The sequence below is a fragment of the Rana temporaria genome, chromosome 10 (assembly GCF_905171775.1).
Source record: "Rana temporaria chromosome 10, aRanTem1.1, whole genome shotgun sequence".
NCBI classification, from domain to species: Eukaryota; Metazoa; Chordata; class Amphibia; order Anura; family Ranidae; genus Rana; species Rana temporaria.
Genome location: NC_053498.1, coordinates 73,645,562 through 73,670,022, shown reverse-complemented (window position 1 = coordinate 73,670,022; position 24,461 = coordinate 73,645,562). Strand labels below are relative to the sequence as shown.

The 24,461-nt window shown below is 43.3% G+C and overlaps 1 protein-coding gene across 1 annotated transcript in view; it reads left to right on the top strand.

The window, feature by feature from the left end:
• CEP164 (centrosomal protein 164) overlaps positions 1-24,461 on the top strand; it is a 123,653-nt gene that overhangs the window by 67,661 nt on the left and 31,531 nt on the right. Inside the window, exons 14-22 of the mRNA XM_040325466.1 lie at positions 4,688-4,765; positions 5,499-5,618; positions 6,994-7,116; positions 10,439-10,582; positions 10,827-10,910; positions 12,614-12,682; positions 18,019-18,182; positions 19,971-20,112; positions 22,917-22,987. Of these exons, the coding sequence (XP_040181400.1) occupies positions 4,688-4,765; positions 5,499-5,618; positions 6,994-7,116; positions 10,439-10,582; positions 10,827-10,910; positions 12,614-12,682; positions 18,019-18,182; positions 19,971-20,112; positions 22,917-22,987 (995 nt within the window). The remainder of the gene's footprint in view (positions 1-4,687; positions 4,766-5,498; positions 5,619-6,993; positions 7,117-10,438; positions 10,583-10,826; positions 10,911-12,613; positions 12,683-18,018; positions 18,183-19,970; positions 20,113-22,916; positions 22,988-24,461) is intronic.

Below are 24,461 nucleotides of genomic sequence, written 5' to 3'. Positions count from 1 at the left end.
TGTCTTGGAGTGTCTGAGGATTGAATGCTGGGTTTGGCAGGGTGACAGGTGGGCCACATTACTTAGCAGCCCCTACAGGGGTACCGCTACAGTTAATTACAGTTTCACTGTGTTTTCTGCTGAAGTGAGAACCTAGGCATCATATTGACTACAGAAAAACATTCCAGGATCAAGAATTATTTTTGACTGGGCCCACAATCTGGCAGAAGCCTGTGGTTTAGGAATAGAGAGCAGATGTTCACTTCTTTCCTCTAAAGCCTGTGCACAGTGTAAACCTGCAATGGATCTGAACAGGCTGTTTTCACTGATGATTGTACAGAGTTAGGGGCTCAGGTGCATTGCTTGTGAATTGGCAGTCTACTGTTCATTATTAGGCTGGATTTAATGAAACTACCAGAACATCTTCTATCACAGCCAGGGTAAATGCATAGTACCCATTCCAGACGGAGAATAATTGCTTCTGCATAAATATGCAAATATTTTTTTTTTCTTTTCTGTCCATTGAGGGCCAGGAATCCTTAGACTGTTGGGTATAATGTTGCATACAGGAAAAATAGATACTGGCAACAATAAAGGTTGTTACCCAGAATCGGATAATCATAATATTCATACCTGATTTTTTTTGCTAATGTCATCAAAATAGTGTACATGCCTTCTGCTGTTTATTTGCATTTTTTTCTGCTAAAAACAGCTGCTGGTAGATTAAAGCCAGATATGTTAAATCCTGAAAGTCTCTCTAGTCAGCCACTGAGTGCAGATTTTTTTCGGCTTATACTGGTATTATCTGTGCGACAGCCCAGAATTTATAGGAGTTTGTCCAGTCATACAGAGCTTATTTACAGTATTTATTATGTATGCTGGTGTTCTCTCTGTGATAGTTCTGTGTTTGGAAGTGAGGAAAGGACTAATAAGTTGGGCTTTAAGGGCACACAGTACAAATAGATGTAGAAAACTAGAGATTTATTTAGTATGAAATATCATAAAAGTGGAACGACATAAAATCAAAAAATTACGAAATTAAGTCAGCAACTAATACCACAACTGTGATTACAACAATATACAATCATGTCATATATAGGCTTCGTTAGAGAGTACAGTTACAGGTACAATGTTGAGTTGTGTATCCAGTGTAGTATTCCAAAGGTTTGGTGAAGAGCTTGCTCTACATGTTACGCGCTTAGCGCTTCCTCAGGAGCATAAGATATTGCATAAAAATAGGTCGCATTGGGGGTAGACATGCGACAGTAGCGTGTTAACCCCACAGTGGCTGGACGGACAGAATATATCAAGCCAGCCAAGCGTGGGGAAATAATCAAAAACACTGAATTGTAAGCATACAGGTGTTTGGACAGTCAGGTGCTGGTAGGCACTAAAATCTCGGATCCAGGGATCTAAAGCATGCGGTAATTCAAAGCTCACAATGCTGGGCTGGGCAAGATAGGTAATAGCATATGATAAGGCAATCCAAAAGATCCTGGGTATGTGAACCCAAGGATATTGTATAGGATTACCAAAGCTAGTTCCTGCAGCCTGATCAGCAAAATGAGTACCGCATGTGTCCCCAAGGAAGCGATGACGGCGTTATGATATTTCATACTAAATAAATCTTGTTTTCTACATCTATTTGTACTGTGTGCCCTTAAAGCCCAACTTATTAGTCCTTTCCTCAATTCTCGTTATATCGGGGCGTTGGCACATTATATATAGGTGCATTCACAGTGTCACCACGCGATATATGCACATTAAAATAGGTCTTTTTTTACAAAATTACTGTGTTTGGAAGTAACTACCTGGCTATGTTCTAGTTTTCTCAGGACTCTACTATTCATATCAGGCCAGTATGTCTTATGGGGTCCCTAAGGAGCTGATGGTCTAAAACTGAGGCAGTTTTTCTGTCCCCCTCAGTGTTGCCAACTGTCTGTAAATTTACAGACGATATGTAAAAAACTGGCGTTTTTTTTCTCCTGTCCATAAATATCCATAGACAGGAGAAAAGTGCTCATAAAAAATGTCCTTGTTATCAACATTGAACTACGCATGTGAAGTTTCTGAAACCAACTGATGAGAGAACTGCCAGGCTTGGCCAAGTGTGTGTAACACTTCACATCAGACAGCGGGGTGTGGCTTATATTCACATTCCCTGCCGCACAAGTAGAGACCAAACTCGGCAATTGACTAATCAGTTGGCTCTATAACTAACAGTAGTACTAAGAGGGCACTTTGGAGGATGTAAGGGGCACTCTGGAGGTACAAAGGAGCACTCTGAAGTAGTATGTACTGTAAGGGGTCACTCTGGAGTTACTAATTTAGTAGTGGCAATTAGGGTAATTTGGCTGTATTTACAGCATTAGACCATCCTGCAGGTTAGTATTCCTCTCTTCACTCTCACCTACAAGGAGGTGTTTCTTGTAGCTATCACATCTATGGAATGAGTGTCCAAACTGGTGGCCAAACTGTCTGAACTGGTGGCATTTTTTTGCCTTTCATTTTAACCAGGACATACTTCTGTTCACCAAAGGGAAATCTTCTATTGTCAGAATGTGGCTCCGGCTACGAGAGTATGCTAAAGGAAGCCTGAATCCTTTTGTATTCTGAATGGGACCCTCTATGACTCTTTGGTCTGCTATTTCTAGTTAACGCAAGCAGATCATCATTCAAACGTATGGTCTTAAAGGGGAGTTCCAGCCATTTTTATGTTTATTAAAAGTCAGCAGCAACAAAAAGTGTAGCTGCTGGCTTTTAATAAACAGGCACTTACCTGCTCCAGCGCTCCAGCGACGCGCCGGCCGGGGGTCCGCTCCTCACCCCCCCTCCCCGGCCGGCGTCTTCATCTTCAGTGTGGGCACCCGGCCGTGACAGCTTTCGGCTTCACGGCCGGGCACCCACTGGGCATGCGCGAGCGGCGCGGCACTGCGCATGCGTGAGCGGCGCGGCGCCGCGCCGTGTAATTGGCCAGGAGATCGCCTAGGACCTGTGACGTGTCCTAGGCGATCGCCTACAGCAGCCACTTCCTGAAGGCGATTAAGCTTAGTCGCCTACAGGAAGGAGGAAGTGGGACAGGAAGTCCCACTCGTGCTGAAGCCCCCACTCCCCCCCCAAAAAAATTACATGCCAAATGTGGCATGTAAGGGGGAGAGGAGTGGGTTAAGAGGAAGTTCCAAATTTGGGTGGAACTCCTCTTTAAGAACCAGATTCCAGCCTACTAGATCTTTGATTGCTTCTTGCCCTTTTTGGCATCGTGCAAGTTTTCCCATTTTGCGGGACTACCATATGGTCTTCTGTTTTCATCTACTACGTTTTATCAGGCGGATATTCGGGCTTACCTAATGTAAGTTTTCAGGCGTTAAGTCCTTTAGGTTGGTCTTTGAGCTCCAGGCAGGCCCTAGTTTTCTATTATTCATGTCTTGAGTATGCTAGCCTTTGTTGCTATGTTGCCCACCCCTCTGTTGAATTGGCTTTTGTATTCACTGCAAAGTTATTATTTTTGGAGTCCATTAAGGGACACAAGACTTCCCGCCCTCCGATCTGAGTTTATTTAATGCTGTTGGTAGGGCTTTGCAACAAGACTGAGACGTGTGGGGGGGGGGGGGGGGGGGAGTGACTGGTTAGAACCTCTAGAAAAAGGACTAAAACCGAAGCGACCAGGAGAGCGGGGCAGTTGGACTATTGCGGTACAGGTAAATAGATAAACTCAGATATGTAAATACATATATGAAAAGGTATACATTTTATTATTACAACATCAAATAAAACACATGAAATATAAAAGAACACAACACATAAAACAAATTGGTTAGAACCTCTGTCAGGTTTCTATTTCTGTCTGTTTGTCCTTGTGACCATTGCCATTGGGACTGAAAGGGAAAAACAAAGCTTACATTGTCACCAGAACAGGAATTGAGGATGTACGGTATTTTTTAGCTGCTATAAGGGGAATTGCTTTGTTTTGGAGAGATCTCCTCTCACTTCCTTTTGTGTTTACAAGTCAGGAAGTGAAGGGAAATATCCTCAATTGGACATAAATGGCAAAACATTTTTTAATTGACAACAGTTTTAACCATTTTCTACTCTTTTAAAAATAACGTTTTGGTGTTAACTTTATTTAACATTGATTAGTGTGATTTTTTTATTTTTTTTTTGTGTTTTTTAATTGTTCCATTTCAGTTCTGAATTTCAGTACCGATCTATCTAGATCCATATAGTCCCTTTTTGATATTTGATATTGAATTTGTGGCCTTGTTTGCTGCAGTGTCACAGCCTGCATAGTCCCATTGGGAAAATTTGGTTTTAATGGGCTACTGAGATACAGATCCAAAGGGGGCTATACCATGATATAATTAAAAGTATATATACAGACCTCAGTTGGCCACATCCATCAATTGATATGCGGATTACCCAGTTTTTGAAATGTCAGATTTAAAAAATGATTATAATTATTATACGCTCATCTAAAACTTTGAATAGAATTTACCTAGAAACTGCACTGTATAGCCGTATTGGCAGTCATCGGGAGATTGACCAGCATTTAATAGTTGATATGCATGTTAGGTGTGTGTGATCATTTTGGGTGTGATCATTTCTTTTCAGTGACCATAATCTGTGTGCCTCTGTAGATTTCAACTGTTCAGCATATCTGTGATTCTTGCTGCTGTCTGTTCACAAATTTTCTTCTACTCGTTAAATGTAGGCCCTTGAGTTATTGGAGAATAACAATGCGCTGGAACTAGAGAAACTCAAAGCGGCAGCTACAGAGAAGCATCAGAAGGTGAGAACGGCATTATTTTAATATTCCTTTTTTTACTTTTTCTGTCCTTCTTATCTATATACCGTATATACTCGAGTATAAGCCGAGGTACCTAATTTTACCCCAAAAAACTCGGAAAACGTATTGACTGGAGTATAAGCCTAGGGTGAGAATACAGCATCCACTGTAAGCGGAAAAGAGGGTCAACAATGCTGTTTGCACGTCTCACTGTGTCCATTGCCACTTCACTGTGCCCAACCTCACTGTCCCCATTGCCACCTCACTGTGCCCATTGCCACCTCACTGTGCTCATTGCCACTGTGCCCATTGCCACCTCACTGTTCCGTGATAGGCGTTTCCCAGTAACCTATCATGGACGTCTTCTCATCCTCGGACTCGGTTTTCCAGGAGACACTGTGCTCAGTGTTCCGCCTATCACGGACGTTCTCTTGTCCGAGGATGAAAAGACTTCCGTGATTGGCGGAACACTGAACACAGTGTCTGCTGGGAAACGCCTATCACGGAAGGGACCAGGGGAAAGCCGCGACTTTTAAAGAATAGACGCTCGCGGCCCTTCAGGTACACTGACTCGAGTATAAGCCGAGGGGGGTATTTTCAGCCCTAAAAAAAGGCTGAAAAACTTGGCTTATACTCGAGTATATACGGTAACTACCACTGTAATTGTTGCTATTTAAGCAGGTCTTATTAAATTGGTGTGAAACAATTCCTCACACATGTTATTACTCTTGCACAGGAAATGTCTGATCTGCAGCATGCCAGACCTTCAGTGCAGCTGACCGAAGTTTCCCAAGCTCCAAGTAATTTACACCTTGCTGATAAAAAAATGTCTCATGTCTTGGACTTTGAAAAAGAGGTAACTATGTTTCTATATTGTTCCAGGGTAAATTATTTTATTTTTGATCACTTTTTTGATAACCTTTGTAAACTATTTCTTTTTTTATTAATAAGCTACACCTCCTTTTCATTAATTTCCACTCTTTTTGTATATGATCACTGGAGGAAGGTTAGTTTGCATCTTTAGGGCCCTTTTACACTACCCCCAGCCCAAAACGCCACTGCCTGCACAATATACTGGAGCAGTGTTTTTAACAGCAAAGCTGTGAAGCAGGGGATGGTGTAATGCACGTTTTATTGCATTTCGCAACTCCACCTTTTTTTTGTGAATTTTATTTGAAGTGCACAAAGTGACACTTCATTGATGTCACAGCAGCGGGATGCAGGGCCATCCAGAGCTATGCAATATAATGCAAAAATGTTGCATAATATCGCACTACTCTGGAATTCAGAGAAATCATGCATTCTAGTTTGAACATGATACACAGAAAACTGTTTTCCGTGTGTCATTGGAGTTACCTGCATTTACCCATGAGGAAGGGTGCAAGTAACTGCACATAGTGTGAATGGACCCTTATCCTGTTTTTATAATGCTGAGTGACAGATCATAAAAACAATGGGCCTGATCCTCAAAAGGGATACGCCGGCGTATCTACTGATACGCCGTCGTATCCCTGTTTCTATCTATGGAACTGATCCCGCAGAATCAGTTTCACATAGATAGGCAGAAGATCCGACATGTGTAAGGGACTTACAGTAGACCCTTCTACCCCGCGTCGCTGTCATTTTTTTTTTTCCCGCCGCAACTCGTTTTTTTTTTTACGCCCGTCGCGATTCTCAAAACCCGGCGCAACGTAAAACCGCGCAAAGCACGTTGGGAAAATGACGTCGGGAGCATGCGCAGTACGTCCGGCGCGGGAGCGCGCCTAATTTAAATGGGACTCGCCCTATTAAATTAGGAACGCCTTGCGCCGGACGGATTTAAGCGACACCGTTCAAAATTTCTAGGTAAGTGCTTTGTGGATCGGGCACTTAGGTAGAGATTTTGCGGCGGTGTAACTTAAATAGGAAAAATTACGTTGCGCCGGGTTTTTGTGGATTAGGCCCAATCTCCCTAGTGCAGCAATAGTAACAGGCAGAAATCTTGGTAGCACACATGGCTAAAGTAGACTTTATACATGACATTTTTTTTAAATATATTAAAAAGTGTCTAGCTCTTATATCTTGCATTGAAAAAAATGAAATTTTGAATGTGGTCACTTTGCACAACAACCATACACTTTGATTTTAAATTTATTGTGGTATTAAAATGAGCAATAACAATTTTGTACCTGACCTTTGATTTATAAAAAAAGAAAAAAATGTAATGGCTTAATTTGTGACTCAATATCTAGATGAGTGATCTCCTGCAGGAAAAACGTAATGAGGTACAGAGAGAACATGAAAGGAAATTAGAGCGTATGAAGGAAGAACACAGGCAAGAAATGGAAAAAGTGCGGAAGCAATTTGAAGAGGAGGTACCGTATATAGAAATGACTTTACTAATTATGTGTTTATTGCCCTGGAGAATACTGTGCCAACAGGGAGTTTGTAAAGAAATGCTTTTTTTACCTATGCATAACCTATTCCTATGTAAATAAACCCCTACCAAAGGTGAAGGGACTTGTAGAGAGTACCCCATTACACATGGCCTGCCATTTTATTTGCATACATAACCATGGTAAAAATTAAGGTTTTGTTGGCACCAGCAAAGAGTGTCTGACCCAGTGAATACAGTAGGTCATTCACTTAAGCCGGTCCCTGCTGAACTGGCCAAATTTACATCCAAATATGGGCACCCTGGTTGTGCATAAGTCGATCCATCGATCTAGTCGATTTGTGTACAACCAACCTTTTAGGTTCTTCCCAAATGATTAGTGCCGCCGGCTATAGCTTACAACACTAATCATTATGTGCTGCTGGCAGGGAACATTTCCTGCACTTTCTGCCTGCAGAACACAATAGTGCTGCAGGAGGGATTTCCTGATCAACTGGGTTGATAGGGGAATTGAGCAATTTTCTTTCTTTTCTCCTGTGATGGAAGGAAAGGCAATTGCATAATCTATGGCCTGGCTTACAGGCCTGCCATGCATAATATTTTATCTTCTAAATGTACATTATTTTTTTTTATGGGGTTACTATTTTAATTATGTGTTTTTCTTCATTTTTTTTTTTTTTTTTTTTTTTAATTTTTTATTTATCATCAAAAAGTCAGTCCCCACGGACCACCAACATACAAAAATTACAGTTTAAAGCAATATGACTTAGTTACAGTTACGGGAATAAGCGTAGTCCTATGATCATACAAACAGTATTTCAATGGGATAGTAAGGTGTAACTGAGCCCCCTCAGGGCGTGTCTATTAGGAAGTAGGACTATCCCCAGAAGCCCCGGTATTGGGGCCCGGTTGGACCGACCTCCCGATCCATTTTCCATTTTCGGTAGATGAAATAGAGTAAAGGTTAGAGAGAATAGTAGAAAGGGGTAGAGAAGGGTATATTAGAGGGAGGGTGGGGAGAGGGGGGGGGTTCCTGCACGAGCAGGGCTGGTGTAAAGCGCCCCTAAGGGCGTAACGTATGTCTATTTCGTTCATGAACAGTCGGCATATGAGAGAGAACAGGTGTTCTACCTGTTACTGGGTTGACGTTGGGTCATCGGTCTCTCTGAGTCTCTGCCCTTCGTCCGAATATTTAAAAAGGTTGTACAGCTGCCACGTCTCGGAGTAGTTGGCTGGAAAGTATCAAGTCTTCCATGCGGCTGATCTCATCCACTTTATTCAGCCAGAGAGCAATAGTCGGAGGGTGAGGGGACTTCCAACGGAGAGGTACGCAGGCTTTGGCTGCGTCCAGAAGGTGGCGCACCACTGACTTCTTATAGACTCCTGATGGTATGTTGGTTGCATGCAGGAGGAAGTAAGCCGGGTCGTCCGGTACCGTGTACCCTGTAAATTTTTGGGTGATCCGGCGCACCTCTCCCCAGAAGCCCCTGATTCGTGGGCAGGTCCAGAGTACATGAAGCAGGGTGCCCTTGTCTTGCTGGCATCTCCAGCAAGTGTCGGCAGTGTTGGGAAACAGTCTATTCAGGAGGTCTGGGGTCCTGTACCAGCGAGAGAGAATCTTGTAGTTTGTCTCCTGGGTTTTTGCACATAGAGATGATTTGTGTGTGAAGCGGAGTATGGTCTGTTTTTTGGTGGGCGAGAACTGTGTGTTTAGGTCTCTTTCCCATTTTGCCAGGGCTGGAATCTGATAATCCCCGGGGGGGGGGGGGGGGGTCGTCAGCATGGCGTACATCAGGGAGAGAGCATGTGGGAGCACTCCAGTCTCCTCACACAACCCCTCCAATTCCGTCAATGGTGTCTGTCCAGCTGGGGGGGCCGGGATGCTACTTAAAAAGTGGGTCAGCTGATTCGCTCTCAAAAAATCAAGGTGGAACGCGCCGTCAGGGTCTGTCAATTCCGCCGCCGATCTCCATCTCCCCCCCGAACTAAAGTGGGACGCCTGATAGAGACCATCTCTCACGAGGTCGAGGAACCTCCTATCTTGTAAGCCCGGCCCAAAGAGCGGGTGTCCAATGATAGGTCTGAGAGGAGAGTCTCTGGAGGCCAGGGAAAGTCGAGCAAAAAGGTCTGCACATATCTTAATCGTGTTCCCCACTAAGGGGTGACGTCTGATTGCGGGAGAAAGCGAGGCTGAGCACCACGGGGCACGTTGTAAGGGGGTTTCAACCTGACCTTGCTCTACTTGCGTCCATAACTTATTATGCCCGTGACGGCACCAGTCCAGTAGTCTCACCAAGTGTATTGAATGATAACATGTCCGGATGTCCGGCAGGGCCTAACCTCCATGTAGTTTAGGAAGGGAGAGGATTTTTCTGTGTACCCGTGACCTCTTCCCCGCCCACAGGAAGTGAATAAACGTGGAGTGTACCTGTTTAAAGTAGTCCCCAGGGATGTGGATCGGGAGAGCCTGTAGGAGGTACAAAAATTTGGGAAGGATTGTCATTTTTAATATGTTACATCTGCCTACCCAAGAGTGCAGTCCGCTGGTCCACTGAGTCAACAGTTTCCGAACTTCTGTCAAAAGAGGGGGGAAGTTCAGTCTGTATAGGTGCGTGAGTGTGGGGGGGATGTACGTCCCTAAATATTTTAGCGCTACTGCTGTCCACTTCAGGTTGAACCCTGTTTTAAGTTGTGCAAGGTGTTGCTGCGGGATCCCTATGCCCATGGCCTCTGACTTCGTCAGGTTGATTTTTAAATTGGATAGCCTGCCATAGACATCGAATTCCCGGAAGAGGGCTGGGAGGGAGGTGTCGGGGTCCGTGAGGGTAAAGAGCAGGTCGTCCGCGTAAGCGGAGACTTTGTACTGTGCGGTTGTGGTAATTATGCCTTTGATGGCAGGGTTGAGTCGGACGTGACACAGGAAGGGCTCTAGTGACAGAGCGAACAAGAGGGGTGACAGGGGGCATCCCTGTCTCGTCCCGTTGGTTATGGGGAACGAGTCTGATAGTATCCCATTGACCCTCACCCGCGCCGTCGGTCCATTGTATACCGCTGTCACCCAGTTTTTCATTTTACCTCCCAGCCCTGTTTTTCTTCATTTTTAATTGAGGATAGAGATTAGAACTTTTTTATTCGTGTTTTTTTTTTTTTAACTGCCATCTGGGGAGCTGTTATGGACATTTGCCTCACTAACTATTCACTGTCACTTCTAGCCTTTTCCTGCTCTTATAAACAAAAACAAAATTTGTCTTCAAAGTATGACAATGGTCACAAATGAATATGCAAGATTTGTTCTATCCCAGGAACAGACCAGGAGATCACAGATGCTGGAAACATTACAAGATGAATTAGGAAAGTTTGGGAGCCAGCATGAAAAGGAGCTTGAAATCCAACGAAAGGAGCATGAAAAACGTCAGGAGGAAAGGCAGCATAGCTACAGGGAAAAGGTAAACCGATATTATACCATACATCATCCTTAAAAGAGTGCACAAAGTGGAGGCATTGCTCAAAGCAGCCATTTCCATTTGGAAATCTATACAATTATGTTTTGACAGAGCTTTGGATGGTACTTCTGCTTTTTTTTTTTGCAGTATATATGGGATGGTTTCCATTGTGCATAAGTTTTACCCAGAATATCCAGTAAATATGTAGTGCACAATGTCACTTACGTTTCCTCCTTTGTGTGTGTAGGAAAAAATTATGGAAGATTTGGAACAAAATCAAGAAATTAGAAGAAAACAACTTATGGTAAAGAGAAGTCAACTACACCAGGAGGTAAGAAATGAGGGTGTGATGTTTTTAGGAAAGATAAGTTCTCATGTACACACAGATTTTGACCGATGGTCAAAACATTCCTATCCTGAACTTATCATACATTTGTGTGATGGTCAGTGGGAAGAATGCTCCTTACCAGGGCCAAGACAAGGAGTGGGCAGGTACAGTGGGATTTATACTAGGAGGGGAATTTTTTTTGGGGGGGGTAGGAGGATTTATGCTCAGAGGGAAAATTTAAGGCATAGAGGTTTTGGGGAAGGAAAGGATTTGAGCTGGGAGGGGGATTTGTACTGGAAAAGGGGGATTTTTGTTTGGAGTAAATTTTGGCTTGCAAAGGAAATTTATTATGGGGGGGTGAAGATTAGTGCTTGAATTTTTGGGAGGGGAGGAAGGGGAGGGGATTTTTGCTGACACATAATGCTCATTTTGAAGGCGGTGGGCGCCATTTGGCATCTTCGTCATGGGCACTAGATGACCTTGTCTCAGCACTACTCCCTACACCTGTGGTCATTAGAGAGACTACCTTACAGCTAACTAAAAAGATCATTGGTATCACTGGAAACTTATCTAAGAGGCACAAATTGTTCATTGCTCAATGAACCTTCAGCAACCTCTGGAGAAACCTTAGGGTTCCACGTAACTCTGGTTGAGAAACCCTGCTATAGACAATACTGGTGACCAGTCCTTTGCCCTCCGTTTGATTTTTTTTTTTTTTTTTTTTTACACAGCTTCCACAATTCAGATCCCCTTAGAACAAATGAAACATTAGAGTGTGAAGAAACTAGGGCAGATCAGAATTATGAAAATATTTTCAGCTGGTGTTCCTATTTCTTGTAAAAATTATCTGTCTGAAATCATCTGATATAAACTTTTTAGTAGAGGCGGCCCATCCATAAGGGGTGCAGGGATGCTGCCCCCCTAAGCTATGCACCCAGCCCCTAATCTACATGCAGGGCGCTGTACGCTGTAATTGGCATCAAAAAAGGGTGGGCCCTTTCACACCCAGTTGTGTGAAAATAGCAAATTAATATTCGCTATCGTCTTCCTTATTCTCCTCCCGGCCAATCAGGAAGTGGGTCTTAAGACCCAATCGGCCAAGAGGAGAAGCGACTGTATTGGCCAAGGAGGAGGAGACGCAGGGGAAGCCGCTGAGGAGCAGGAGACGCAGGAAGCAGCCTAAGCTGCCCGCAGCCTAGATGGGGTAAGTGCAGGGCTGGTGGCCGGGCGAGCGATGGGGGCATAGACCGAACAGTGTTTGTGTGTAGGGGGGGTTGGCAGGGTCTTTTTTGCCTCCCCCCCAAAAAAAATAGAGCACCAGGCGCCACTGACTGTTAGTACAAAAAGTAATGATGAGGTGCAGTGAGCTATGGCAAGTAATCCTATTTTCGGGTTGCAATGATGGCATTTTAGCAGAAATAAAAACACTCACAACTGTGCTCATTTATGTTAAGGTCAAAACATGAGAGTATGGCAGATTAATCTATCAAAGTATCCTAGAAATTAGGTTCCGAAATGTACTTTGTAAGTGGAACCTAGGATTTTACAATAAACCTATAAACATCCTTTCTATTTGTTACAGCATCAACATGTTCTGTGTTTGTTAAAGAAAAAGGGTAGGACTTGTTTCAAATAGTTTTGAAACATAACTATGAATGTGAACAGTACTTGGATGGTTTAGCAGTTTTGAATTGTCTGATATACAGGAAGAAACATTAAGAAAAAGAAAGGAAGAACTTTCAGAGAAAGAAAAGGAACTAGAAAGAATGGTAGAGGTGAGTAGCTCTATTGTGTGAATATATATTCATTTTCTTTATCGTACACCACGGGACTCAGAGCCATAGTCATTACATAATGGGTTGTATGGTCATCAGAGGTGATTGGACACTAGCACAACCAATCAGAGACAGTTCCCCTCTATATAGCCCCTCCCATCAGGGAAGTACCTCAGTTTTTTTGCAAGTGTCTAAGGTGTGGACGCGTGGAGAATGTGCTAAGGAAGCTCCGCCAAGGCCCCTGGGGGCTAAAAAAGGGCTATGCCTTTGGGTCCATGAGATCCAGGCCTCGCTTATGAGGCGTCGCCTGTAATGTCTCTCTTCAGATGACTGAGCACCGAGGTCCAACACAAAGTCCTGGTCAGAGTCCTTTACAAGGCCCAGGGAAGAGGTATCCTTTAAATAGGAACCCGTACCCCTAAAGGTTGGCACACAAAACCCGCCGAGATGGGTGAAGATTGGTACTGTCTGCAAAGTTCAGCAGTTAAACCTGCGGCGGGGATAAGGTAAGTGGAAAAGGAGCCTAAGATTTTTCTAAAGGACCTTTTTCAAAATTAGAGTGGGTGTCTTCTCATTTTCAACCACTAGAGGGAGTAAAGAGCTGAGTTAGTCTCACCTCACTCTGTACAAGTGTCAGATCCTCAGGACAAGAACACTTCCCCAGCTGCAGAGCTCTGCATGGATGGCCACCGCTCCTCACCTCCTGAAAGACGCCGGTAAGAGACCCAGCAAGGCAGGGGGATGCCCCCTATGCTCCCAGATAGCCGCCATTGTGGTTTAGGCCGTGCGCACACACAGGGGTGCGCCTTGTTGGGGGGGGGGGGTAGGGTCGGGCACGCGCATGCTACTTTGTTTATAAATGGCGCCCAGACAGGGATCAGAAAGCATCCAGAGACCAGCAGCTCTTCCCACGGGACACAGCAGCAGTTCTTTGGAGAAACGTAAGCTCTATGTGGTTGGTGAGGCACTACCAAAGAGAGACACCTACTCTAGGCATGAAACTGTGTTGAAGTTGCATACTTAATGTAGATTGCTAAGCTAAGCACAGTAGTATATGCATTTGTGTACCTCGGTTTGTTGCTTGGAAAGATGTCTTCCCTTAGAAAGGGTTCAGGGGCTAAGAGCAAAAAAGTAACGCCGCCGGAGACAGGAGGCTCTAGCCTTACTCCCCTGTAAGCCTTGATTTGTCTGTACAGGAGGAACCTTTGCCACTATCTGGAGTTTCTCCAGTGGGACTGCATATGTCACTGAGGACACTTTTACTGCAGCCATGGAGAGATTGGAGGAAAAGATCACGACTTTAATCGCAAAATCCTCACAAAAGGATAAAAAGCTAAGCAGATCTCCTTCGATACCCTTAGACCCTCTTTCAGAAAGATCTGAGGAGGAGAAGGATGAGGATGAAGTAGAGGACAGGGATGAGGAGCCCTTTTCTGCTTCCCAGATGCTGAAACTGTGCATACTACATTCAGGTTGCCCCCTTTGAAGTTAACGGAATCACCTGTCTCCTCCCTGGTTTCATTAAGATCTCCGCATGCTCTTTTCCAGTTCATCCGTCATTAAAGAAACTAATCTACGCAGACTGGTTGCAGCCAGACAAGCGTTTCTCCCCTCCAAAGAAGTTTGACATTCTTTATCCTATGGAGGAAGAATTTACCAAGAAGTGGAGTTTGCCTGCGGTAGATGCATCCATAAATAAGAACCTGACTTGTCCAGTGGATGACGTACAGGTGTTTAAGGACCCTTCAGAAAAGAAGCTGGAATCCTTATTGAAATCTTCCTTCCTGCTGGCAGGAGCAGTTACGCAACCTGCTGTAGCAGCAGTGGGCATGTGTCAGGTCCTTAAGGACCAGGTAAAAGAAGGGCTAAAGGAGTTCTCTCCATAGCAGGTCAAATTGTGGGAAAATTTGCCTAAAGCCCTATGTTTTACATATCGTCTTACACTCCAGCTGGTGCACCTGCGCAGAATCCTTTGGCTAAAACATTGGTCTGTAGAGGCACCATGCAAAAAGCTTCTAGCGAGCTTCCCCTTTCATGGTGAATGCCTCCTTGGGGAAGATTTGGAGAAATATATCCAAAAGATATCAAGTGCAAAGACTACGCTATTATCAGAGAAGAAGAAAAACAAGCGACCTTGTTTTAAACGTTCTCTCTCCCCGGATCCTGGTAAAACTAACTCCAGCCAGCGGCGACGGGAATTTTCAGCCAGCCACAAAAGCTAAAGAAGACCAGGCCCAGAAGAACAAGAAGCAGTGGGGTTCAAAGCCTAGCAAGCAAAACCCCAAAGCCTCTGCATGAAGAGTCGCCCCCTCTCGGCTTCGTCAATTTTCAGCGGCATGGCAGACAGAAATCCAGGACAGATCCCATCTTCTCGGTTCCGAAGCTCAAGGCTCTCCAAAGATCCTCTAAAAAGAGCATCCTTCTTCAAAGGATTGGGTCACTTGTTGTCCCAAGGGGTGATTACAGAAGTACCTTTAAAGGTGCAAGGTTCAGGTTTTTATTCAAACCTCTTTGTGATCCCAAAACCAAACGGAGGCGTTGGACCAATTCTGGATCTAAGATCTCTAAATCAGTTTCTGAACATTCACCATTTCCGAATGGAAACTATTCGTTCAGTGGTCGCCACCCTACAAGGCGGAGAATTCATGGCGTCCATAGACATCAGGGACGCATATTTACATGTGCCTATCCATCCCGCTCACTAAAGGTTCTTAAGGTTTGTGGTGGAGCATTGCCACATTCAATTTGTGGCTCTGCTGTTTGGGGTGGCTACCGCAACCCGGGCATTTTCACAAAGTGCTAGCCCCTCTGCTGGCAAATCTTAGAGCACAGGGCATAGCTATAACAGCCTATCTAGACGATCTACTTGTGATAGATCAGTCAGTGGCAGGATTAGATCACGCTTTGACCACCACTATAAGATACCTGGAACATTTAGGATGGAGTATAAACTTACTAAAATCCTCGCTACAAGCCCAAAGAAGGGTAGAGTATCTGGGCATGATCATAGATACAGCCCAAAGCCGGTATTTCTACCAGAGTCAAAGATCAAGTCGCTAGGAGACCTGATCCACAAGGTCAGGGCAAAGAAGAGACCGTCTATTCGCCTTTGCATGAGGCTATTGGGAAAGATCCTTTTTCCCAATCACCTGGAAGGTGGTGTCTACAGATGCAAACCTAAGGGGCTGGGGAGCTGTGTTGGAAGAAGCTTCAGCCCAGGGAACCTGGGCCAAGACAGAGAGAAGCCTGCCCATCAATTTACTAGAAATGCGGGCAGTATACTTATCCCTCAGCACCTGGACAAGCAGGTTACAGGGCCACCCAGTCCGGATTCAATCCGACAATGCTACAGCAGTAGCTTATATCAATTACCAAGGAGGCACCCGCAGCCAGGGCGCCCAAAAGGAGGTAAATCTCATTTTGAAATGGGCAGAAGAACATGTTCCTTGTCTATCTGCAATTTTCATAGTAGAGTAGAGAACTGGCAAGCGGACTATTTGATTTGCCAGCAGCTATCACCAGGAGATTGCTCTCTCCACCCCGAAATCTTTCAGGCCATTTGCCAGAGATGGGGGACCCCGGATGTAGATTTGCTAGCTTCCAGGTTCAACAAGATGTTGGACAACTTTGTGTCCAGGATGAGAGATTTTCTGGCCTACGGATCAGAAGCTTTAATAATTCCGTGAAATCAGTTTTCACTGATCTATGCGTTTCCTCCAATCACCCTATTACAAAGGCTACTTTGCAGGATCAAGAGGGAAAGAATTCCGGTAATCTTAGTGGCCCCAGATTGGCCCAGGAGACCGTGGTACGCCGAGATCATAAGGATGGCGGTAGGAACACCTTGGAAGCTTCCACTTCGGCATGATCTGCTGTCTCAAGGTCCAGTGTTCCATCCTTCCTTACAAAAGCTGCTGAGACCCACATTCTAAAGGAGCGAGGGATCTCGGTTCCGGTCCTTTCCACACTTATTAATGGCAGAAAGCCAGCTTCCAGGGTCTGGAAAACATATGTTTCATTGTGTGAAACTAACAGATGAAATCCTCAAAGATATGACATAAGTAGGATTCTCGCCTTTTGCCAGCTAGGAGTGGATATGAAATTAGCCCTTAGTACCATTTAAGGGTCAAATATCAGCTCTATCAGTCTTCTTTCAAAGACCACTGGCATCTCATTCTCTAGTTCGGGCTTTCATGCAAGGGGTACTGCGGACCAATCCGCCAGTTAGAACTCCCTTATGCCCATGGGATCTGAATTTAGTATTGTCAGTCTTGCAGAAGCAACCTTTTGAACCTATTCGCCACATTCCGCTGATGCTTTTAAGCAGGAAATTGGCGTTCTTGATTGCTATCTCTTTGGCTAGAAGAGTATCTAAATTAGCAGCGCTGTCTTGTAAGAAACCTTATTTAATTTGTCATAAGGACAAAATTGTACTACGATCCCATCCTGCCTTTTTACCAAAAGTGGTGTCGGCTTTTCATTTAAATCGGGACATTGTCCTGCGTTCTTTTTTTCCAGACAGTGGAGGAAATTTTTTAACACTCTCTAGATCTTGTGAGAGCAGTAAAGGTGTATCTGCAGGCAACCTCTCATATACGCAAAACAGACGTTTTGTTTATTTTGCCAGATGGTCCCAAGAAGGGACAAGGGGCATCAAAATCCACTATCTCCAGGTGGATTCGACAAACAGAACTCCTCCTTTTTCTGTTAGGGCGCACTCTACCAGGGCGATAAGTGCTTCATGGGCACCACCAGGCTTCGGTGACTCAGATCTGTAAAGCTGCAACTTGGTCTTCAGTCCACACATTTTCCAAATGTTATCAAATAGATGTGAAAGGACATGAGAATGCCGCCTTTGGGCGAAGTGTATTGCAGGGTGCAGTATAGAGCTTCTTGTCTGTAGCGGCCTGCTTGATCTGTGTCTCCCCTTCATATAAGGGCATTGCTCTGGGACTTCCCATTATGTAATGACTATGGCTCTGTGTCCCGTGGTGTACGATAAAGAAAATACGATTTTTATAACAGCTTACTAAATTTTCTTGGAGTACACCACGGGACACAGAGGTCTCCCCCTTCTTATTGGAACCTTATTGCTTTGCTACAAAACTGAGGTACTTCCCTGATGGGAGGGGCTATATGGGGGGGAACTGTCTCTGATTGGTTGTGCCAGTGTCTAATCACCTCTGGTGACCATACAACCCATTATGTAATGACTTTGGCTCTGTGTCCCGTGGCGTACTCCAAGAAAAGGGTTTTACAGGTAAGCTGTTATAAAAATCCTATTTTTAAAACCACAGAACACGACATAATTTGTTTTATTTTTTCCACCTACAAAGAATGCCAATTTGCGGGAGAGTGCAGTAAAAGAACAAAGGCGCTTAAATGATTTAATAAAGCAAACACGCAGAGAATTAGAGGTGATGCAGGACCGCAAATCTGAGCTGGAAACTAAAGTGGAGCAACTCCAGAGCCTCTACACTCGCCTCCAGGAGACAGCAAGGTAACACTCTGGACTCTGCACTGCACATATTTTCTGCATAGTTTTTTTATTTATTTTTTAAAGATGACCTTCAATCAAGATATATACAAAATACAAATTAATTAATATCTGAAAAGTTATGGAGGCATTTTCAGATCTTGAAACTGATATATCGAGTAAGGAGCTTATTTCTTCCAATGATTTCAATGAAGCTCCGTCTATCTTAATCAAGGCAACAATAAATACGAACATGGATCATCTAGAGCAAAATTTAAAATGGAGTAAATTTTTTTTAGATTTTTAGTCAATCATTTGACCTTTGCCCCGAACGTGTCATCTTTACTTTTGCACTGTATGATGTCATACAGGTAGGCGGGGTTATGGTTTTATATTTCTGCACATTTTTATGTGTTTTTGCTTTAAAAGGTGGACAAAGCTCTATCAAAATGTTCGACAAAGTATTTAGGCTCTTTACTTGATATATCTTCAAGGCATGCAATATATTTATGAACATTCACTTGATGCGGTGTACCTTAATATTTACTTGATATACAGCGAGGTTGAATTACTAAATGCAAATAGTCTGTGCACTTTGCAAATACAGTAGCACTTATTTTCTCAAGAGTTAAGTGAATGTGGTGAAACTTCACTTTGTAAAGAAATCCCAATCGGGTGCAAGGAAAAAAATAACTGCATTTTTCTTGCACATGTTTGGATGATGAAATTATGTTGTGCTCCCCTTCTCATGTGTAAACAAGGAGCATGTCTATAGGAGGAGAGAGTAAAGTGAAAGAAATATGAGATCATCAGGCTGCTGCATCTCCTTTCGATGGCCAGTCACAGTGTGACGGAGGAACAAGGCCTGTTGGTGTTCTTTAACTGCAGCAGAGAAAAAAATTGGGTCTGATGCCACGTACACACGATCATTTTTCAACATGAAAAAAAACGTTGTTTTTCAGCATGTCGAAAAAACAAAGTTTTCCCAACTTCATCATTAAAACGATGTTGCCTACACACCATCGTTTTTAAAAAATGATCTAGCAAAGCGCGGTGACGTACAACACGTATGACGGCACTATAAAGGGGAAGTTCCATTCGCATTTGGGCTGATTTAGCTGATTCCGTGTTAGTAAAAGACGATTTGCGCTTTTTTGTCTGTTACAGCGTGATGAATGTGCTTACTCCATTATGAACGTTAGTTTTACCAGAACGAGCGCTACCGTCTCATAACTTGCTTCTGAGCATGCACAGGTTTTTTACATCGTTTTAGCCCACACACAATCATTTTTTACAACCCGAAAAACGACATTGTTTAAAACAACGTTAAAAAATGCAGCATGTTCAAATTTTTTTTTTTGTCCTTTTTCAGAACCTGAAAAATTATGTGAAGCCCACACACGATCATTTTAAATGACGTTTTTGAATAACAACGTATTTTTCATGCTGAAAAATGATCGTGTTTACGCGGCATTATGCCCAGGCAGAAAAGGCTGTCTGTGCTGTTTAACAGAGCTATGTATTTCAACTGTATGAATAGAAATACAAATCCTTTTGTGGGTAAAGCAGCTTCCTTTATATGCATTTCATTTGTGTATTTAGTGATTTGCCTGAAGTTTAGCTGTAATTGCAGTATCTGTATTATGACAGGTGTGTCTGCACAGTACCTGTAGCCCTCCATTTATTGGATTTTTTCCCTGCTGAACTTTACCAAACCAAAACTATAAACAAATGGTCTTGTGTGCACATAATATAAGTAATATATCTCAAAATGTATGTGGCATTGTAGCTAATAATTGTTTTTATTTATAGTGACTTGGAAGGTGAAATAAAAAGCCAGCATGAAAAACTAAGAGATTTAAATAAAGAAGAATTGATGAACAAAATGGATTCAGAACTTCACCTTGAGGATCTCACGAAGGCGAACAGCCCAAATCATACCTCTAACATTCCTGTAAATATATCTTAGTTTTTTTTTTTAAATATGATTCCACCCTAATATGTAGTTTGAAAGGAGAACAATATGTTTTATTAACTGTGAACTAGAATGTGCCTTCTTCACTGTTTTAACAAGACATTGGGGGTTATTTACAAAAGGCAAATTCACTTTGCAATACAAGTGCACTGCACCTAACCCAGACAATTTTTAGCTTTCAGCGCTCTCACACTTTGAATGACAATTACTGTATTTATTGGCGTATTAACACTCATTTTTTTACCCTGAAACTAGAGGGTAAACTGTGCCTGCGTGTTATATGCAGGGGGCTGTGGTAAGTTTTTTTTCCTGAAACTTCCCTCTGAAAGTTAGGGTGCGTGTTATATGCCTGTGCGTGTTATACACTGATAAACTCAGTCATGCAACACTGTACCCATATTAATGTTTTGTTTTCTTAATTTCTGTTATAAATTAACAAATTAGTAATTTTTGTTCATAAATTTTTCTTCAAAATTTATACTGCTACAATTCTTTTGTAAAAATAACCCAAATTGGTGTATATTATTTGGTCTTTGTGAAGGTTATAGAGTCTACAAGCTATGGTGCCAGTCATTAAAAATTGATTACACCTGATGTACTGACACCATATCTCAATTCTAGTACCCCCAAATAACCCCTATTTGGAAAGTAGATATTCCAAGGTATTTAGTAAGAGGCATTATGAGTTTATTGAAGTTGTAATTTGTTTGTTTTTTCACAAAATTTTAATTTTTACAGGTTATTTCTCTCACATGGCATATGCATACTTGCAACTACACCCCAAAACACATTCTTCTACTCCTGAGTATGGCGATACCACATGTGTGAGACTTTTTCACAGCTTCTCTACATAGAGCCCCAATATGCAGGGAGCACCATCAGGTGTTCTAGGAGCATAAATTACACATATAACTTCTTGACTACCTATTACACTTTTGAAGGCTCTGGAGCACCAGGACAATGGAAATGGCTACAAAATGACCCCATTTTGGAAAGCAAACACGCCATTGTATATTCTATGAGCCATAATGAGTCTTTTGAACATCTAATTTTTTCCACAAGTTTTTGGAAAATGTGGAAAGAAAATGAAAACGCATTTTTTACACACTTTTACGGCACTGACGATGCTGATGAGGATCCACTGATAGGGCACTTTAGTGGCACTCACTAATGTCACTGATGTGCACTGTAGGGCACTGATGAACACTGTAGTGGCACCCTGAGGCACTGATGAGCACTGTAATGGCACAGTAGGGCACTGTAGTTGCACTGTTGGGCACTGTAGTTGCACTGTTGGCACTATAGAGCACTGGTGGGCACTATAGTGGCACTGTTGGCACTCATGAGCACTGTAGGAGCACTGTAGTCACTGATGAGTACTGTTGGCACTGTAGGGGCACTGATGTCACTGTAGGGGCACTGATGTGGCACTAATGAGTACTTTTGGAACTGATAGCACTCAGGATCATGCCAGCTCACTCTGCTGCAGTGTTTCTCTCTCTCCTCTCCTCTTCTCACACCGATAGAGCGTGTGAGGAAAGGAGAGAGAAACACTGCAGCAGCTTGAGCTGAGCTGGCACGATCCCAGTTTGTTGTCATTTGACGGAGTGATCACATGGTAAAGGGCCGCTGTAATTGGCCATTTACCCCGATCAGTGATACGCTGTGTTCCGTGGACCCAGCCATCACGGACACTTCTGGATGTGTACGAGAAGGGCTACAGCGTGGTCGGCAAGTGGGTAATATAAAGGGGTTGGACAAAATTATGGAAACAAGTATGGTAAAATAACAAAATTGGTACCTAATATAGTGCTGAACCGCCTTTGGCATGCAAGACGGTCTGAATTCTCCTGTAAATTGACAAATATAAGTGTTGGATTGTGGATAATGGAACCTGATACCACTCTTCATGCTAAAATCTGGGTTACAATCCTGTCCAATGTCCTTTTTGTCTCTTTCGGTCAGTTGACCATATTGACCGCGCTTATGTTTATCAGACATCGTTTTCTTGGAAACTGGATATGCCATCATAACGTTTGATACTGTACCTCACCACACTGCAAATAAATTGGTAACATCAGTCACAGAGGCACCAGCTAAGTGGGCACCAACAATTTGCCCTCTTTGAAACTCATTAAGCTCTGCCATGACTGCGTATTACTAGCAGCGTACTTGGTGAATGACGAAAAGTGAGGCTTCCCACGTGTTAGATACCACACAGCGGAAGCAAAAGAATGTTGCACACTTCCGCTTTCAACGCAAAACATTTCATCACTTTCACACCTGCAAATTGTGTAGTGTTTCCATATTTTTGTCCAACCTTTGTATAGATAACACAATTTGATAAGCATTACCATGTTTTTGTAATTTCAAAGGCATTTTTAAGATTTCTATTGGCATATTTTGTAAAACGTTACATGGTGATCTTCCCTTTGAACGTTCTTGTTCAGACACCTGTTTATAGGGTGCCAGTATTAGTCCCTGTCTCTCAGTGTTGCTTCTGGGTTGTCCCTTTGTTGAACAAGCTTCCAGTGGAAACTTTAGTCAGCCATGCTGGTTCACATTACAGAGGTATGGTCCACCGTTTTCACCATCAGGAAATTGGCCATGAGAAATGCTATTCAGTCATTTTTGCAGTGGGTGCGTATAGACAGGAAGTGGCTACAAACAGGCTGGAGGAGACCAGTAGAATTGAGAAGCAACGAAGCATGAAAAAATGTGAAAATATGTATATATTGTACTTATATTTCCACTTTTGACCTTTTTTTTCTCTGATTTTACAGTATCATACAGACATTCCGAAACCAACTCTGTTTTCTACACCAATCCCAAAAACACCCTCTGCCGTGGATGAGTAAGTGCCGCTGATTAGCTTTTGTTTTTTATTCAGTTTTGATATGCACTGCTATGTATTTCTAATGCCTTTTACACACGATCGGTTTTCCCGGCGGTAAAAAGTCTGCTGGGAAAACTGAGAACCTTCTCTGTAGTTTTTTCCCCATACACACGGCCAGGTTTCCCGGCAGGAAAACTGCCATGAGAGCTTTGGTTGGGAAACCCGGCCGTGTGTATGCTCCACCGCAGGTTTTCCCCATAGGTGAACTGCCGGCTTAAAAAACGCCGGGAATCCCAGTGGGAAAAAAAAGAACATGATCTAATTTCCAGCTGTTTTCCTGTCGGGAAAACTACGAGGCATAAAAAAAGATTAGGTAGGTTGATTACATGAAGAGATTGTTGCTAATCAAGAATCCCTTCAAAAGTTTATGTACATTCACTCATTCGCCCAATGGCGTTGAACTTCTTGTAAGGATAGTTAGATATTTCCAAGATTAAATTTCTCACATTGGTTAATACATAATTGACATTAGGCTGGGTTCACACATATGCGATACGGGAACCAGCACAATTCCTGTGTGGGTTCCTGCATTGCATCTCTCTCACAGGCAGTTCACACTGCCTTATGCGAATTGCAGCTGGTGTCAATACAAAGTTATTGACACCCCCATATTGGTTCGCAGTGCGAACTGTGGAATGGTGCAGCAATCGGATTACATGGGTGTGAACACCCATGCGATCTGATTCCAGTGCAGACCAAAAAAAAAAGGTTCTGCACCATTTTGGTCCGAATACAATGAAAATTCAGCCCTACAAACTAGGGCTGAATTTGCATTGCACAGACATCGCATGTGATCTGCACAGCAATGTGGTGTGAATCACATGCAATGTCTGTGTTCGCACCAGTGTGAACCCAGCCTAAATGGAAAACTGGTTCATCCAAATTTTCTTTGAGTAGGCTGATTTGCCTTTTTATAACAATTTTGAAAGACTTAAAGTGTACCTAAGCGCATACAACTAGATCATTCCTACAAGTAAGCTGTGAATGACATGGTGCTTACAGTATGTACTCTGCAGCTGATCCTTGCCCAGGTCCACTTTGTCGTCCATTCCGCAGTGTTGTATGACAGCTAAGAAAACCTGGTGCAAAATATTCCAGCTCTTGCCTGTTCCTGGACCCAGCCCAGATGACATCATTGGTGTCATCCAGTAAGCAGCAGCAGGAGTAGATGGAATATGCATCTGATGTTAAATGCTTAAGGGTCCCCACTCAGGCTATCAAGGTCCTATGAGTTGGATGTCGCTACCTGGTGAGGGTGCAGGCCTGAGGGGAGGGTCCATCCATACCTAAAGCATGCTGCAGAAATAGGAAGAGATAGCCCTGCCACCTCACCCAGCCAAGTGGTTAGCAGCTAAATGCAGCCTCAGCTCAATTCATCCAGACCACGTCCCCAACATGGTTTTTCCCCTCCCTGGAGCTTAATCATGGGGCG